This window comes from Orcinus orca, chromosome 8 (genome assembly GCF_937001465.1).
Source record: "Orcinus orca chromosome 8, mOrcOrc1.1, whole genome shotgun sequence".
NCBI classification, from domain to species: Eukaryota; Metazoa; Chordata; class Mammalia; order Artiodactyla; family Delphinidae; genus Orcinus; species Orcinus orca.
This window is the reverse complement of record NC_064566.1, coordinates 35,750,555-35,769,965: the sequence shown is the minus strand read 5'-3', so window position 1 is coordinate 35,769,965 and position 19,411 is coordinate 35,750,555. Positions and strand designations below refer to the sequence as shown.

Below are 19,411 nucleotides of genomic sequence, written 5' to 3'. Positions count from 1 at the left end.
GAAAACATATAGGAAGGTGATACACAAAATGTTAACTGGTAAACTTGGGGCCATTCTTTTTTTTCTACATTTTCTATCAGGGATGTGTATTTATTTTATAGTCAGAGAATATATATGTATATATATGTATGCGTACATGTATATATATATACACACACATATATATAGTGAGCACAGTGACTGGGCCAGGCGTGTGGGTGCAGGCCCCCCCGGGTTTTGTGGAATTTTTTGCCTGGCTCACAATATCCCAGGGAACATGAAAGGCAGAGTGAAGATATTAGACAGCTAAGCACCTTGTCGACTGGTATAAACCGTAAAAACGATGCAAGCTCTGAGCAGAGAGAGACAATGGACATTTTTCACTCTGTTCCCTGGAAACATATGGACAGGCTGGGCAGATCTTATTTCATTCTTAGCCAGTGCTTTAAAATTTTTTGTTTGTTTGTTGAAAATGGAGGTATCAATCCTTTCCCCTCTCTTAGTGGAGACCCTCAATCTGTCCTTCCCTGGGTTATCCTCACTTGACTGGGGCCAGGTATCCTTTGTGTAAGTATTAATCCTTTGGGGTCCTGGGGTGTCTTGGAAAAGGGGATGATGGCCTGACTTATAGAGACATGGATAGCTTTGTAGCCCCACTGCTCTGCTGGACAAGACCAGAGTCCAGACAGTCCCAGGCTGCCTCCCAAGTGGCCATACTGAGAGAAGCTTGTTTAGGAAATGGAAAAACTCCCTCCCCCAGGGCGGTGTTCCACAAATGACCTTCCAGGCTCACCCTCCCCCTTACAACCCCATAACCACCGTACCCTGTGTTAGTGGGAAGCTTGTCCCAGGAGATGGGGGTAGATTCCCACACCATTATGACCTTCACTCATAGCAGGGAGGGGTTTATCCCATGGCCCTTCAGCTCTGCTAGGGACATACTGCCTGGGAGCCCTACCTCATCATTCAGATGCCAGGACCCTGTACCTGCTCCGGCCATGGGCAAAAGCCCTGGCTCCGTCCACCGTGGAGGCTGAGCTTGCCACACATTTCTCAGGTGTAGATTGTGAGAGAGGCTGTCTTCCTTAGGGGCATTCAACCCTCCAGGTATTTGTAATGTTGAAGGGCTAATCCATGGCCTGCCAAGTAAGACCAGCAACGGTTCTTTGAAATTGGGAGCTAGCTGGGTCATTTAAAATGCGAAGTGCACAAATATCATTTCTGTTTCTGGAATGGCTTAATTTTCATTAGAACCTTAATTCAGTGATTCCTTTTCTCCCCAGTCTTTCACATGCTTTCATTTATTCATAATTGCCCGCGTAAGGAGAATCTCATTCGAACAGCTTCCAATTCAGCACGATCCTTATCGCTGTTCTTTGTTCAGGGTTGCTGGGCCGCAGAGCTAGCCGATGACACGGCCCATCGTTCCTTCCGTTGCTGGCCGACCTGAAGGCGCAGTGTGCTGGGAAGCGCGCCTCTGCCGCCCAGTGGTGGGAAGGGATGTTGCAGGAGGCTTGAGGCTGCAGGGAGCACTGCTGCAGTGCCTCAGGGACGCTGTGACCTTGCACTGCAGGGGAGAGCGGTGATCCAGAGACACCCAGAGACGCTCTGTAGGGAAGCTGTCCATGTGCTTCTCAGTGCCAGTTTTGGAAGCAAGCGATTTGGCGTTTGCCCGTGTGTTAGCGATCTCGTCTGTCTTAGGGGACGTACTTTTGGGCAGGAGGGCGAGAAATAACTTCTGTGCTTACTTACAGAAAAGGGCTATGGATGGCCCTTTAATTGTCTTCATTCTGGTGCCTGCTGGGGGAGACAAATGCTTCCTCGGTAAATAGTTGATAATTATGAGGTGAGATTCCCCCTGAAAGTCTCTGTTATTTGACTAAAGAAGATAGTTTTGAGTAAGAAGGTATTTTGAGGACTCTAATGGTGGTTGGTGGTTCTCAAACCTGGGAGATTTTGGCAGGAGACATTTGACAGTGTTCATAGACAGTTTTGGTTGTCACAACTGGGCTGGGGTGGGGTGGGGTGGGTGGATGTTCCTGGCATCCAGTGGGCAGAGGCCAGGGATGTTGCTAATACCCTGCAATGCATGGACAGCCTCCCACAACAGAGAGTTTTCTCGTCCCAAGTGTCAGTAGTACTGCTGTTTAGAAAAATTCTGGTCTAAAGGACTCATCAGAGGGAAGGGATTCTTTTAATGACTCTTTGCAGTTTTATCCAGTATTCTGAGATATTCTGGGGGATGTGTGGGAGGTAGTAGATCATTTACGGCTGGCAAGTGGGATTGAGAGGCGATGCTGAGGATTAGAGATGCTCACCCCATGCAAAGGTATAACAATGGCGATTGCATTGCGCCTAAGTTTTACTGAATCCAGCTGTGTGCTAAGCATTGCATGAAATTTTTCCATTCATGATCTATCTCACTTAATTTGGTTCTTGGAACAACCTTCAAACTAGATACACTATTATCAGAAAATGGAGGCTTGGACAGATTAAGGAACTCATCCAAGCTCTCAGGGCTAGTGGAACTCCTGAACCCATGGTTTTACCCACTTTGCTGTTCCACAGAGGGCATAAATTGGGAGTCCATGCACCAGATCTAGGCTGCACGTGCTTTTTTTTTTGGTTTTGTTTTGTTTCATTTTGGTCCACAGTGCTTAAAGACAATTTGGCCTTATTTCCAATGTTTTAAAATGGAGAGATTTCATGTAAATATCCGGATTTTCTGCATCTTTTATCAGGACACCTAGCAAAGCATGGCACTGATTGGCTGGTAAGTCGTCCCTTGGTATTAATGGGATCGGATCCAGGAGCCCTTTCGGATACCAAAATCTGCAGATGTTCACGTCCCTTATATAAAATGGTGTAGTACAATGAAAACAGTATTCAGCCAACCGCCATCGAAATTTCAATCCGTGGTTGATTGAATCCATGGATGTAAAACTGCGGATACGGAGGGCAGACCGTACTCTCTGTTTGCCACCCCTTTTTACCCTCCATTTTATATCTTTCTAATTTGTGTCACCAGCCTGGCTTCTGAAGGTGTTTGAGTTTATGTTCCCTGCTCTCTGTTTCCCAGTAAAGTGGTTAAGAGCATGGCCTCCAAAGAGAGAGTGACTGTTTGCCTCCTGATTCTGCTGTGTGACCTTGGCAAGCAACCGCACTTCTCTGTGCCCAGTTTCTTTACCTGTAACATACAGATAATAACAATACCTACCTCGCAGGCGTGATGTGAGGCTCAAATTAGTTAATGCATATAAGACATTTAAAATAGTACACAGTAAGTGCCATATAAGTGTTAGTTATTGTTGTTATTGTTACTTTTCATCTCTTTATAAATTAATATCCTTTGGCATTAATCCCGGTGGACTCTTTATCTAAAATATCCATCAAGTGATCATAGAAACATTGTAATGTGGTCAGGAAGACTTCAGTATCTTCCTATTTCAAATGAGGATCATCCTAGGCACCTCCCAGGTCTTCTGAGGCTTCCACAAGATAATAATTGGTAAAGCGTCCAGCACGGTACCTGACATGCTAAGACTCACCTGATTAGTTCCCTGTTCCCATCCCAGCCTAGGTCAGGCATTCTCAGCCTCAGCACTATTGACATTTTGGGCTGGATAATTCTCTGTCGTGGGGCTGTCCTGTGCATTGTTGGACGTTTAGCAGCATCTCTGGCCTCTGCCCTCTAGTTGCCAGTACCACCCTTTTCCCCAAATATGACAACTAAAACTGTCCCCCGACATTGCCAAGTGCCCCCTAGTGGACAAATTCGTTCGCAGTTGAGAACCACTGTGTTCAGTCCTGTTGCAGACTCACGAGCACATGCGAGTGTGCAGAAAGCGCGTGGCACACGTATCTTAGGGAACTTCTGTATGTCGGCCATTGTGCCAGGCAGTAGGTTCAAGGTGGGCTTATTAGTGAGCCTTCTGTGGTAGAGCGCTTCAGAAGTTTTACTTATGTCTGATTAAAATTCATTTCTGCAAGCCATTTATTTTTTGTGGAGTCATAACAACCCGGCTTTGAATCCTGATTCTCTTCCTCATTAGCTGTGTGATTTTGGTAGAATGACCTAACCTCTGAGGCTTTTCCCTCATCTGAAAGACGGAGGCAATGGTACCCACAGCACAGGCTGTTGTGAGCCTTACGTGAGATAATGCATGTAAAGTGCTTGGCGTGTAGGGAGCGCTCCAGAAATGAGAGCCATTGTTGCCAGGACCGGGCACTGCTGGGGGGTACTGGGGGCTCTGGGATGAATAGCACACAATTTGGGGGTTCATCTGCGTCTAGCTTTGCTCGGTTAATACCCTCGCAAAGCTACTCTCCAATATTTGGCAAATATGTTTGGCTTTTATTTTTAAGTTGCTAGAGAGATACACGTGTCTACTTTCTGTACAGATTTAACTGTGTTTTCGTTCCATCCTCTCCTAAACAGATTCCTGTGTGATCAGTGACCATCCCAAAATACAGATCAAGAACTCAACTTTCTGCATGATGGCTTATCCCAACTTGACAATGGTTAATTTCACCAGCCAGGCCAACAAAACATTTGTCAGTGGGAGTGAAGAGTATTTCAAGTAAGATTTTTAAAAAACTTTTCTAAGAGAAACCCAGTGAATTAGTGACTATCCAACTTGTAGACTAGAGGGATGGGTTGCCTCCCTCTGTACCTCCCTACCTACTCAGATGCTCAGGGAGGAAGATTTTTTCCCCTGGTCTGGCTTCTGGGAGCGGGTTACTCTGCCCTGTGGGCCTGGAGAGGAGAGTTGGCTGAATGCTGGTGGGAACAGAATTGGTGCTGCTGTAGTTCATGACGCTGATGCCAAAAACATTGCAAAACCTTCCTCCGATGCGATCTAAGCAGACCTTCAGTTGACTAGGTTGTTTTTTGTTTTTACTTGTTTTATTTTTTTCCTTCTGCACTTGTGAGGGGAAGAGAGACAAAAATTCAGGAAAGTCAGGAAACAAATCATGATCAGTGATTTGGTTTAAAGAAGAACTAATTATTTCCTTTTTTTTCTTTTTTAAACAGTTCTGTCTTAGTTTTCTACTTTCTTCGTCCATTTTGCCAGACACTGGGGATTGAGGTTTGGGGATTGAGGAAATCCTCAGCCACCACAGGAAGATTTAATAACGTTCAGGGAATTATTTCATAAGGGAGGTAGATGGAGACAGAGTTCAACAGAGAGTAGATAATGTTCTCTAGCTAAGCCTTAAGTCGGGGCTTGTAAACTCAAATGTACTTGGGGGCTTGGTAGGGAGGTAGAGGTAAGACGATAGAGAATGGTGGGGACTGTGGCCAACAGGAGGGGAGGTCTGCCCAGTGGAAGGGAGGCTGCTGATGCTCAGCTCCAACTGGCCCCTGTCTTATGGGAATTGTAGGCAGTGCTGCCAGAGCTTCCATTTTACAAGAGAAGTTGGAAATCAAATAGGAGTTTTTATGTGTCTCTCCCACTTTAAATGTTAGCAAACAAATTCAGATGAAACACTGGGGTCACGTAAAATGCATGTGTCAGGGGGCCCCTGGTTTGTGGCCTTTACTTAGATAATAGGAAGTGGTTACTACTGTTCCCACTAGTTCTTCCAAGCTTTCTCTCTTGTGGACTTAGAGGGCACATGGATGTTTCCTGTAGAACAGAAGGGGGGCACTTAGGCTGGATGAAGAAATAATCCCCTTTGAAGAAAACGTAGGACCAGTGAGGGTGGGCCTTGATTCACCCTGAACTCTGAGAAAGGAGTCTGACCTCGTGGTGGGCTGAAATCTGATCACATAATCCATGTGGTCAGGTATATTATGAAGTGTTTTGCAAATCTACTTTTGGTGGCTTTGCTAATCCTCTGGGACCAGTCTTAGTTTCCAAGAGGGAATGTTATCAGGAGCTTCTTGGGGCCATCCAATATCCCTTATTAAATCATGGAGTAGTTGAGATGGCCAAGGGGCCGTGGAATTGTTGGCTAGATGGCCTGCCCATTGTGGGGTTGGGGGTCCTTTTCAGTGCTTTAGAAGTATGGTCCCTAAGGTTTGGTAGCCCAGGCTGGTTCCACCCTTGGTGACTTCTACTATACTCTAGAGCCCAGATTGCCCCAGGAGTTGAGACTAAAAGAGCTCCGGGTTGCTCTTGTGAACCGCAAAACAGCCTCTCACAGTGTTGCTGGCTAGCTGGCCGGAGGGGTGCTGTCCCTTTCACTTCCCTCAGCAGGTCAGGACACTCGGCCGTCATGTCTGCAGTCCAGTAGAGTCTGGATGCTGGCTGGCCCTTGATTCAGGTCACAGAAAGACACCCACCTACACGCACAGCACTTTCATCCAGGCTGTGTGACTTTATCACAGAGTTGAGGGGATTGTCCCATCTGGCGTCATGACTCATGGTCTCTGAAGCTGCTTCCTGTCCCCAGGGATGAGGCTGCCTGCTCGCCCTCTAGCCAGGGATGTGGGCGTCGCCACCTTCAGCTTACACACAGGTGCCAGCAGCCGCTACAGATGAGCGCCAGCCCCCTTCTGTGTGCGGCTGGTTGTCTGTCTTCGAATACGTTCCTTGAGTAAGGCCCAGCCAGCCCTGCTTTTACATTTCAGCCAACCTCAGCCCTGGGACATGCTCATCACAGCCTGAACTAAAATGCACAGCGGCATTTTAAATTCTTTTACCATAATGACTCTGTACTGATTTTTTTAAATTTAAAGTTGTACAAAAACTATTGGGATACGTTCCCACAAAAGAGTAGAACAATACAGAAACACACAAAAATCATCCTTGACAGTTTAGAGTTTCTGTTACTGATGTGTCCTTATGGAAAGACAACAACCTCCATAATGCCCATTCCAGGGGCTGCTACACCAGGACCCCCGACGCTGTTGGATTTGTTGCACTGCTCCTGGGGCAGCTCCAGATGACAGTGGAGCTGACATAGCCTTGTTCAGAGCCTGCCCAGGGCCATAAATAATTTTTTTTAAGTCGAAGTATAGTTGAATTATAATATGGTGTTAATTTCAGGTATATAGCAAAGTGATTCAGTTACACACACACACATATTCTTTTTTAGATTCTTTTCCCTTATAGGTTATTACAAAATATTGAGTATAGTTCCCTGTGCTAATACAGTAGGTCCTTTAGGGCCATAATTTTTTTTAAAATTTATTTATTTTTGGCTGCATTGGGTCTTCGTTGCTGCGCGCGGGCTTTATCTAGTTGCAGCGAGTGGGGGCTACTCTTCATTGTGATATGCAGGCTTCTCATTACGGTGGCTTCTCTTGTTGCGGAGCACGCGGCTCTAGGCGCGCGGGCTTCAGTAGTTGTGGCACGCGGGCTCAGGAGTTGTGGCCCACGAGCTCTAGAGTGCAGGCTCAGTAGTTGTGGAACACGGGCTTAGTTGCTTCGCGGCATGTGGGATTTTCCCGGACCAGGGCTCAAACCTGTGTCCCCTGCATTGGCAGGTGGATTCTCAACCACTGCGCCACCAGGGAAGCCCCTTTAGTGCCATAATTAATTAAAAGCAGGGTAAATTCAGTTGGTCTCACCGCAGACAGCTGTGGGAGGGAGCCCGGATCAGCAAATCCCTCACAACCTGATCTGATCAGGTCCCTGATGGGGAGGGTGGGGATGCTGGGATTTTGTCTGAGGCTCTGCAGGAAGATAAAGCCTGCAGACTGTCACCTCCGCCAGCTCATCCTTCCCCTCCTTCCTCCCCTCCCTTCTCTCTCCTTTCAACTCATAGGTACTTTGTGCTGAAGATTTCTGCAGGGATTGAATATCCTGGCGAGATCAGGTGGCCACTAGCCTTCTGCCTCTTCCTGGCTTGGGTGATTGTGTATGCATCCCTGGCAAAAGGAATCAAGACTTCAGGAAAAGTAAGAACTTGTATTTACCTGAGAGAAAGCTCTGGGACCCCCAGGGCTGTTTGTGTCATAGAGCAGCCAAAGGGCACTGGGATGAGAGTCGGGAGGCGTGAGTGGAATTCTGACTCGTCCCTGAGTAGCTGTGAGGCCTTGGACAAGTGACTTCACTGCTGTCTGTAAAATGGGATAATGATGCCTTTCTCCCAGGGAGGTTTTAAGGGTTAACTGAGACAGATGTACTCAGGGCTCCTAGTGGATGGCGGGGGCTCTGTGGTGAGTTTCCTTCCTTCCCTAGTGGGGACCCTTCACTCAGCAGATGGCACTCCCCGATATGATTCAATCTCTCCCGAAAGTCTAGAGTTGGTGCTGCCGGCTTTTTGCTTCTTGGTCTGGCTGCCAGCTTAGTCACTGCTCCTCCCAGGAAGCTGCAAGAAGATCAAAGTTGTGAAGGGGATTCCTTCTCCTCACTCCTGACCACCCCGTTCTCCGTCTTTCGTGCCCTTTCTCCAACCCCCTCCCAACACTCTCCCATCCCACGTGCCCCCAGCATGACAGGGCGATAATCCTGCCAGTGGGAGTTTGGTCGAGCACGTGCTTGGCCCCTCTTGCTAGATAGTCGCTTGGCAGGTCCTTTGGAGGTGGTGGGACACCCACCCCAAGCTCAGTTCCAAGGCACGGCAGGCACGGTGTGCAGGGTCCCTCAGGACACACTGGATGTTGTGGTAAAGGTCCCAGTGTTTTCCCCTCATCTTCCTGCTGCTTTAGAAAAACCCCGTGAAACGGTTAACCAACCACTTTGATGATAACCAATACGAGTTCATCGTCTGGAGGGTCATTTGCATGTCTCAGCATGAAACCCCAAATGTCTTTACGGCCCAAGGAATAGAATGTGATGGTGGACTCTGAGACCATAGGTTGTGGAGTTCGGCTTGGTCCAGTCGTCCAGGCCAGGGTTTACTGTGGTCACAATAGCAAACAACCCGTTTGGAAGGATCCGGCCTCACGGGGGTGAGGGTCCGTGCCGCCTCTCACCTCCCAGGCATGCTTCACAGGCCCCACCAGGCACCCACACCTGGCACCCATCAGCTACAGAGAGCGGTCTGTCTTCTCCCTGGACGCATGGACAAGCTCACGAGGGCCTTCTGATAACAATTCTTTCTGGTGCCCTCCGTGTAATCTGGTTCCACACGGGCTTGAATGGTGGATTCTGGCAGCTTGGTCAGGGTCACCTGAGCCAGTGGTGCCCTTAAATGACATCAGGTGGGGAGAGAGCCAGACTGGGGGTTAGGAGACCTGGGTTCTAGCCCCCCAGCCCTTCCGTGGTGTTTTCTGTGTAGGGACATCTCCGCTTGGACGATGAAACCTGGTTGAGCTTCGGATTTGCCCTTAGCTTTTATTTATTTAGCCGATAAGTGGAAAGCGGATTTTCTTTATCTTAGCTATTTCAGGAGGCTTCGGTTGTCTCATTTCTAAAGTGAAGGCAGTTGGATTGGGCGATGTCTAAGACCTGCTGGCTCTAACATGATTCTGTCAGAACACTTGCTGGGTGAGCTGGGGGTACTTTTCCTCTCTGACCTCTGTTTCCCCCTCTGTAAAATGAGAGCTGGGATTGAGGACCCTGCTAGCTCTGAATGAGTATTATGAGACTGGAGCAATTGTTTTTCTAGGGCAGCAGGAAGATGAGGAAATGTTAACATGACCCTCACAGTAACGTCCTGTGAGTCCTGAGGTTTCCTGGGCTCCTCGCCTTCCGTGACTTGGAGCTTGGAGTGGCAGTAAAGGGCCAGCCAGGGCTTCCCTGGTGGCGCAGTGGTTGAGAGTCTGCCTGCCGATGCAGGGGACGCAGGTTCGTGCCCCAGTCCGGGAAGATCCCACATGCCGCAGAGTGGCTGGGCCCGTGAGCCATGGCCGCTGAGCCTGCGCGTCCGGAGCCTGTGCTCCGCAATGGGAGAGGCCACAGCAGTGAGAGGCCCGCGTACCGAAAAAAAAAAAAAAAAAAGGGCCAGCCAGGTGGTGATTGTTTAGCAAGAGGGACCATGTCTTTGCTCAGCCAAAATCGAACTGCAGGACCATCACGTATAGCTAGAGATGGAGAGAGGGCACCTTCAACCATAATCGAAGTGGCCGGACAGGTCTCTAGCAGGATAGGCTAGATGGTGTGATTGGCAGGAGAAGAGGTGTTAGGTGAGGAGGATCAGAACAGCAGCCTTGTTGGCGACATGAGGAAGGATGGCCTGGTGGCTTTAGAGTCAGACCAGTCTGAGTTCAAATCCCGTCTTGATCACTTTCTAGTTGTGTAACTCTGGACAAGCTGTTTAACCATTGGAACCTCAGTTTCCTCATCTGTAAAATGGGGATAATAGTACATACCTCGTAGAGCTGTTCTAAGATTAGGTGAGAGAATATATATATATATATATATATATATATAAAATATATAAATATATATATAATATATATAAATATATAATAAATATATATATATTAAAAATACCTGGCATATGATCAGTTCTTAATTGACATTAACTCTTTTCATTTTTGTGATAATGATTGGCTGATGTATTGAGTGGATATTTCCCCGTGATGACATCTTGAAAGCAGTGGCTCTGGTGGGAAAATGGAAAGAGAAAGGGAAGTTGGTTGAACACTCTGTGTGCCAGGCACTCTGCTAACTACTTCATCTGCATTAGGGCATTCAATCTGCCCAACAACCAGCTAGGTAGGGACATTTCTTCCCATTTTATAGATAGAGAAGCTGAGGTGCATCAAGGTAGAGTAAATTGCTGGAGGTCACACAGCTTTTTTTTTTTTTAATGGTGTAGTATTTACACATAACCTACTCACAAACTCCCGAATACTTTATTTTACTTTATTATTTTTAAAATTATTTATTTATTTGGCTGCGCTGGGTCTTAGTTGTGGCATGAGGACTCTTAGTTGCAGCATGTGGGATCTAGTTCCCTGACCAGAGATGGAACCCGGGCCCCCTGCATTGGAAGCGCAGAGTCTTAGCCACTGGACCACAGGGAAATCCCGGTCACACAGCTTTTAAGTGGCAGCGCTGGGATTTGAACCCAGGTCTGTCTCCCTTTAAAGCCTAGACTCTTTCCACTACGTGACATCCTCTCCCAAGGAGGGGCTGTTAGGAATAGATGGAAATGCAGAATTCTGGAGCCATCATTTGCATCTGGGGGGATAAAAGTCCCCCCCACTGTGAATCAGGACCCTTGCACTGCTACCCCGTCCTGCTGTCAATAGCTGTCATTACCAGCTGGGCAAGTCCCAGGAGGCATCCGGGTCCCATCTTCCACGTCTGCAAATTCAAGGTTAAGATAAATATTCTCTAAGATCCTTCTTTGCTTATCAGTCTGCAGTTTTGGGGGGATGTGTTAGAATCAGTTCTTGGCATTGATTTAGAATTTAATCCTTGGTGCTAGATTTTCTGGGCTCTCTCTCTCTGAAATGGGGATTTTTGAGTAGCCCTGAGCAAGTCAGCTTTTCTTTTAGATCTGCTAAGTTATCTTTCTGCTTCATCGAGCGAGGTTTCCAATTAGGGTTCAATGATGGATTTTCTTTTAATGAGGAATACCACCGGAAATAATGCCTCCCGGTTTATTATCGTGCCCTGGCTCGTGCAGACATTAATCACGGAGCTTTGTTTGGAAGCACGGCTGCAGCACCTCATTATGACGGGCTCCTTTGTGACCGAAGTTCCACCAAGACTGGCATTTCTAAGCAACAGAGATGTCCTTCTTCTGTTGCGGCAAGATAAACTCCGTTCCTCTGTTCAGGGCCCTAGGAGACAAGAGTGGCCGGTTGCTTCCTATGAGACCTGAGTCTCCCTTTGAGCAGCTAGCATTCCAGAGGCACGGGCGACCAGCAGGCAGCCTGAAGGTCAAATGCAGCCCATCTGACCTCAGGGGCCGCTCTGCCTGAGAGTTATGGCGAGGACACAAAGCCAGCTTAATTAGCTGGCACTGGCTGGGGTGGGGACAGTGGCCTTACCACCTGTTCAGGGCTCCCGTTGTGAGGACTGTGCTGCCAGGTGTCGGGCCAGCAGGCTCCGATCAACTCGTCATTGTCACTCCTGCCAAGTATAATTCATTACTGTTCAAGTTTAATTCTGCTGGCAGTCCATCCTGAAACAGGTACATTCTGAAGCCCCCGTGACACAGGAGAACTAGCTGTGAAGAGACCTCCACAAACACCTGACTAACACTTGACTCACATTAGAGGCATCCCCGGATTTCGAAATGAAACTGTGTGCCCTTTCAGTTCACCGCAATCCCCATTGACAAAGTGAGTGCATCATTCCACATACCAAGGCCGGACCTGGTGAGGCAAGCAAGTGCCTAGGGTGTGAAATTTAAGGCGGCGCTCACTCCCAGGTTCCTGCACGTGCAGGCTCGGCCCCATGAGGGTGAGTGCTTCCTTAAATTGTGCACCCCGGGTGTTCCCTTGCCTCACTCTAGTCCCCGCCCTGCCTCACACATTTCTGATCCTGTGGCCCAGCGAGTGGCATTAAAGGTATGGAAATAGGCTTTGTGGTTAGAAAGCTTCAAGTTTGGATCTTGGCTCCAGCTGGGAGACCTTGAGTGAGATATTTAACCCTTTGTGAGAGGCTTAACCTGAGCCTCAGTTTCCTCCTCTGTAAAATGGGACTGCAAAGAGCTGATCCACGGAGGGAACTCCAGAAATGCGCTGTCTCCCGCACTCAAATGGGAGCAGCGTCTCAGCCGGTTAGACTGGTGCCACTCTTGGGGTCTTCTTCCTGCCGGACCCCACTTTCTATGTCATCTCCTCTCCCTTGCCTCCTTCCACCCTCATCTCCCACCAGCTCCACATGGTCAGGAGGTGAAGAGGATACCCCTTAGTTGTCACCCTGCCCCTTCTGTCTTGGCGGGGCCCCACCCGGCCCTGTAGCGTTCCTCTCCCCAGCCCCATCTGACAGCTGGGAGGACAGCCCGGGTCATCGTGTGGTGGGTGATTTTCTCCTGAGACGTCAGATGCCTTTGGGTTTCTGTGGAAGGGTTTCACTTAAGGGGAAGGAGAGAAGCAGCTTTGGCGGTGGATAGGAGGGAGCAGGGAGCGCCCCCTTCATGGTCCCTGGTAATTCCAGTGCCTCAGGGCAAAGAGTGAAGAGGGCTGCTGTCCTGGGGAACGGGGAGGAGACTCCTGGTCAGTGGTGGCAGCAGTGCAGAGAAAAGGGGACCAGCCCATCTCTGGTCTGTAGACAGGAAGACTTTGGCCTTGACGAGTAATTGGGTTTAGAGGAAGAAATAACTCCTTATCTTTCCTTGACCTGCAGCCTGTCCCATTTCAGCTGACAGAACCTCTGCCCACCAGCTGCTGAGGCCACAACCTTTGGGGTCACCCTTGACTCCTGCCTCCCGCCCCCCTCACTCCACATTAAATTGGTCAGGAATTTCAGTTGCTCTTCCTGCACAGTGTATCCGGTTTCTGATCATTTCTCCTAACTGCCCTGAAACACCCTGGGTGGAACCATTGCTGTCCCTTGCCTGGACTGCTGCTGTGGCCTCCTAACCGCTGCCCCTGCAGTGTAAACGTGACGCAGCAAGCCGGTGACAGCTAAAATGTTAGATCGTATCACTCCTCTGCCCAAATCCCTGCAGTAGTTCCCCATCCCCTCCCCACCCACACGGGCCCACAAGGCTCTGCAGGATCTGTCCCTGCCTCCACCCCTACCCCTGCCCTCCTCTCCCACTTGTGCCCCTGCCCAGCTACAGCGGCTGTCTGGCTGCCCCTAGAAGGCTGGCACACTCCCTTCTTAGGGTCTTTACTCCAGCGGTTCCCTCTGTCTGGAATGTTCTCCCAGATATCCAGTTGGCGCATTCTCACTTCCTTCAAGTCCTGGGCAACTTCTCAGTGAGGCCTTCCCTGTCCTCCCCTTTATTATGGCCGTCGTCCCAGCCACCCTGCCCAGCATGTGCCTGGAACATATTAGATGCTCAAAAATATGTGTGCCTATGTATGCATATGTGTGTATTTGTTGGATTAATAAGAAGTAACCCCGAGAGATTTATCTTCATCTCAACCCTAACTTTCCCTCAATCCATCCTTTGCAAGTCCTTGGATCAGTTCTCATCTCTTAAACATCCCAGTGCCTGCCAGTCGCTGCCGGGCTGGAGCCCCTGTCAGGCCATGGGCTCTGTGCAGCCAGCGTGTGACGGGGACTCTATCTCCTGCCCGGAGGCAGGTGTTCTGGGTTCCCCAGGATGGAAGGCTGGGGGTGAGCACAGAGGGGCTCTGAACCAACAGTGCTCAGCCGGCTGTCTATGCCCATCCTGTGGGTGAGGATGAGGGAGGGTTTGGTGGTCCAGGACAGGAGCTTAGCCTCATCCTTCCAAGTGTCTCCTACTGTACTTTTGGGAAGTAACTGGCCTATGAGCTGAGGGTTGCGAGGGTTATTAAATTTAGGAGTCATTGGCAAGACAGAAATGGTACTTCCCTTTCCAGGGTCCCAGGCCTGTTCCATGGCGTATGCATCGTCCCATTGTGCTCTTCCAACAGCCCTGTGAGGAGTATGCTTTTGTTATCGCCACTGTGCAGGTGTGGACACTGAGACTCAGTGAGGTTAAGTCACTTCCCAAGGTGGCCCAGCTCATAAGTGATGGAGCTAGGGTTTGAACTCAGGCCCGTTGGAGTGCAGAGCCCAAGCTCTCCCAGTCTGCTCTTCTCTCTGTCTACTGAATCCTGGTCCCAAGCCCTTCCTGCATTCTGAGGTGTTTTTTTTTTTTTTTTTTTTTTTTTGCGGTACGTGGGCCTCTCACTGTTGTGGCCTCTCCCATTGCAGAGCACAGGCTCCGGACGCACAGGCTCAGTGGCCATGGCTCACGGGCCCAGCCGCTCTGTGGCATGTGGGATCTTCCTGGACCGGGGCACGAACCTGTGTCCCCTGCATTGGCAGGCGGACTCTCAGCCACTGCGCCACCAGGGAAGCCCCATTCTGAGGTTTGATTGACAGATAAGGAAGGTGCCTCTCACTCATCCCCATTCAACCATGGCCCCCAAGTTCTGCTGATGATACTTCCCAAATATTTCTTGGCTCTGGTCCTTCCCTCTCGTTCAGAATCCAGGAGTCTCCTTTGGCTGGTACTCAGGGCCTCCACGACCTGTCTCCTTCCATGTCTCTAGTGCCCCATTGCTCTTAGTCTCAACTGTGTGCTGTGCTCCTAGTGAATTTAGGGCCTTGCCCTCACCCCTGCCTTTCCCACTTTCTTCCCTCACCTTCCTACCTCACCTCACCTCCTCTGCGTTGCACTTGGCCTCTAAGATCCGACTCGCACGTCATCGCCATGCATCTTTCTGTACTCTCCTGGATTGAACCCAGTGTCTTCCCCAGGACTTCACAGTGTCCTGTTTGGAACTGCTTAGCCCATTATTCAGACATTGTCTCTGGGTCTCCGAGGTCGAGTTCCTTCACCGTTATGCATCTAAGCCCTGGCATAGCTCCCAGGCCATAGTAGGCCGTGATAAATGCTTGTTGAACTTAACTGCATTGAATGACCATCTGTTACAAGTTAGGTGCTGTGCTAGGGGCCCATTTAATCCTCAATTATTTTAAGAAACGTGCTATTATCCCCAGTTTACAGCTGCAGAAACTGAGATTCAGAGAGCTGATTAGCTTGACCTAAGTCTCATAGCTACTCAGGGCCAGAGATGTGATTTTATTTGAACCTAAATATGTCTAATTCTAAGATCATGGTTCTCTCATGTCACTAGGCTGCCTCACTTAGGGTGTGTGTATAAACAAGGATGGAAAACTTAAGATAAAGAAATTAATCTCTAATGGTGGGATTTGGGGCCTGAAGCAGAGGGTGGGCTAGGAGTTAGGGAGGAGGGGGGCACATAACCTTTCTCTTTCAGTTGGTCCTTAGGGAGTTGTCCACTTCTGCGCTGCAGGCTGACTCAATCCACAGTCTTGGGTGTCCCCCTCCAGATTTCATTTCTGGGCTTCCCTGGTGGTGTAGTGGTTGAGAGTCCGCCTGCCAATGCAGGGAACATGGGTTCGTGCCCCGGTCCGGGAAGATCCCACATGCCGCGGAGCGGCTGGGCCCGTGAGCCATGGCCCACTGAGCCTGCGCGTCCGGAGCCTGTGCTCCGCAACGGGAGAGGCCACAATAGTGAGAGGCCCACGTACTGCAAAAAAAAAAAAGACTTCATTTCTGGCTCTCTCTGATTCACCTTTGGTCCCAGTGCCTTCCTTGTGTCCCCAGACCTGGAAGAGTTTGGGGAAAACTACCCTATCAGGCACTTGCGTCCAGGTGGCAGCTCACACTCTGCCTCTGTCGATGCTCCTTTGGTCACATTCCGTGTGTCTGCTCCTTCCTGCCCCCATGTCGGTGGCTTTTCCAGGTGGTGTACTTCACGGCCACGTTCCCGTACGTCGTGCTGGTGATTCTTCTCATCCGAGGAGTTACCCTGCCTGGAGCTGGTGCTGGGATTTGGTACTTCATCACGCCTAAGTGGGAGAAACTTACGGATGCCACGGTGGGCTTCTGATTTCATTTATGACGTGCCTGTGGGGGGAACGGCACATGGGGGTGGGTCCTGCTGCAGGACACTGTTTAGCAGAAGGGGTCAGACCTCCGCCCACAGGGCATTTCACTGTTTGCCTTTACAAACTCCTGATAATCTTGAAATGTTACACACTCTGGAAGTTTTTAATGAGAACTGAGCAGCTGGGGGTTTCAGATTCCTGGAATAGTTGTCCTATGCCTGGGAGGCTGCAGAGGCTGAAATGAAGAATGAAATTCCCTTAATAGCTTTGGGCGCCTCATGCCACTTATCTGTTGCTAATTATAGTGTGTTGGAAATGGAGTTTTCCTGGTTGGAAAATAATAGCACTTAGGCAAACCGCAAGCAATTATAATTTAAAGGGCTCAGACAGATTTGAATACTTCTGACACACTGAGACACAGAGCCAGCACACACTTACACTTTCTCTTGGCATATTCTGTACAGGCATATCTTACTCTAAAATTCTCAACCCCCAGAACTTCACATGAGGGGGTGATTGTTTAATAAGAAATGCATTTTCTCACCTTAAAGAAAAATCTGCTTTTCCAGAAGATTTTAAGAAAGCATAACTAGGATTGAGTTTGCACATAATGAAAAACCTCCAGATAATGGCAGCTTTAACAAAAGTTTATTTCACTTGCAGCCCAGTGGTAGATAGTCAAGCCCTGGCTGGGTGGCTCCACAGTGTCCCAGGTTCCTGTCTTTCCGCCCCACCATCCTCAGTGAATAGCGGCCATGTAGCTGCCAGAGCTCCACCAATCATGTCAGCATTCCAGGTGGCACAAAGCAGTGAGGGAAGAGACAGAGATAGGCATCTTCCTTCTCTTTAAAAGAGGAGAAAGCCCAGAAATTCCACATAACACTTGATTTTCTCATCATTGGCCAGAAACTAAGTCATATGATGATTTCCTCTCAGCTGCACCTCTCCTTGATTCTGGGAGTTGGCCATTTGGCCGGACATATGGCTGCCTTTAAATAAAACCACAGCTTTGTTAGTGAGGAGCATGGGAGAATGGAGGTTGTGGTACAGGCTTTGCCAGCACACACTTGAACTTTCTCTTTGCATATGTTAAGCACAATTTAAAAAGCAGTTTTAATTAATAAAAAGGATAGGAAGTCCATATCAAATCATATAAATCTATAGCTCGAACTCTTGAGTAGCTTTCTGGAGTTTAATGAGGACAATTAAAAGAAATCGCCAATGGGCTCCCCTGGCGGCTCAGTGGTTGAGAGTCTGCCTGCCGATGCAGGGGACGTGGGTTCGTGCCCCGGTCCGGGAAGATCCCACGGGAGAGGCCGCGGCGCTGAAAGGCCCGTGTACCTCAAAAAAAAAAAAAAAAGAAAGAAAAGAAATCGCCAAGATGACCAAGAGGTGTTGTCAGCCAAGTTCGAGAATGAGGAGGCACTGTAACATCCACTCAGCTGTGGCACAGAGCTTGCTTTACTTTGATGAGGGGCTACAGAAGTTCAGATTTTTAGTAAATTGTCCTCATCTTTAGGAATGTCAATTTTGTTTTTTATTTTTGGGGAGGAATGTCAATTTTAAAAGGTTTTCATTTTGTACCCATGAATATTTTTGCTGTTCCAAATTGTTTTTTTGAGTGTGCTTCCAGCTAAAGAAGGGGCTCTCCCCTTCTGTATAGTTTCACATTGTAGGGCTTGCAAGCATGAAATGTGTGCATTGCTTATTGAGTTCCTCTCCTTTGATTAGAATGAAGTTAGAGTCTCCCAGGTCATTTACTGCCCTTTTGGCTTCCAGTGCAAATGACGTATGTTTCTCGTTTATGTTGGTGCCAAAGTCATCTTGTCCTGACTGCCTTTTCCCCTGGGGAGATGGTGTGGCTTTGGGAGACTCCCCTCCCCTGGGCCAGCCTCCTTCAGTGACCTTAAATCTTCCCCTCTTTTGCCTCTCAGGTGTGGAAAGACGCTGCCACTCAGATTTTCTTCTCTTTATCTGCCGCATGGGGAGGCCTGATCACTCTTTCTTCTTACAACAAATTCCACAACAACTGCTACAGGTACGTGGAGGCACTTCAAGCCCCAGAGGTAGCGGGTGAATGGGACTAGGGCCTGGGGACAGAATCATGGGCTGTGTCATCAGACACCTGAGGCCATATCCTCACGCTTCACCCAAGGCAGAGCCAGACAGTTAGCTCTGGTGTAGGGGAAATCGCCTGCTAAGGCCTAGCTGCTGGCTTCTGGTGGCCTGGCTTGGACCCCAACTTGCACCCTGATTCTGACGCATGGGATAGAATTGAGTTTCTCTGGAGGTGCCATGCAGCTGGTTGTGTCCTGGAATAGTCATTTGTGAGCTATCTAGTCCATGGATACAGTTGTATGGTAGTCGCTGATGAAGTGTGGTCATTCAGTCACTCGACAAACACCTTTCTAGAGAGCCCTGTAAGAAAGGCAGCACGGTACAGTGGAAAGAATACCTTGGTGATGGATGTGTTAATTAACTCAATGGTGGGACTCCTGTTTCAATGCATATGTATATCAAATCATCACGTTGTACACTTTAAATATGTTAAAATGTATTACAGTTTTATCTGTCAGTTAAACCCAAAGTTATGCAAACTTTGAGTCCCCTCCCAGATTTAGGAAACAGAACATCTGGGAGGTCGGGTGGGCCCAGGAATCTACATATCGAGACAGGATCCTCAGGTGACTCTGGTGCAGGGTGACATTTGGATAGTGTGATATTAGGGGACTCTGGAACCCCAAAGATGTGAGAGAGCCTGGACAGCTTCTGGAGGAGGTGACATCTGAAAGTTAAATCCATCTGTGACAAACAGTAAGAAAATACTGAGGGACTGATTAAAAAAAAAAAGAAAGAACCTTGGAGTCAGAGATACTTGTATTTGTATTATGACTTCACCATTTTCTAAAACTCCAAGACATGGGTAAGATACTTCACTTCTCTGAATCTCTGTTTTCTCATCTGTAAAATGCAGATTATAATATTTTGTTGAAGGGTAAGAGATGATGTATGCAAAATTCCCACAGCAATATTTTGCACATCGTAGGTGCTCAGTAGACAGCAGTAGCCATTCT

General features: G+C 48.7%; 1 protein-coding gene across 1 annotated transcript in view; it reads left to right on the top strand.

The window, feature by feature from the left end:
• Positions 1-19,411, top strand: part of SLC6A5 (solute carrier family 6 member 5) — a 55,395-nt gene that overhangs the window by 11,484 nt on the left and 24,500 nt on the right. The window contains exons 6-9 of the mRNA XM_049713508.1: positions 4,418-4,559; positions 7,696-7,828; positions 16,193-16,327; positions 18,272-18,375. Of these exons, the coding sequence (XP_049569465.1) occupies positions 4,418-4,559; positions 7,696-7,828; positions 16,193-16,327; positions 18,272-18,375 (514 nt within the window). The remainder of the gene's footprint in view (positions 1-4,417; positions 4,560-7,695; positions 7,829-16,192; positions 16,328-18,271; positions 18,376-19,411) is intronic.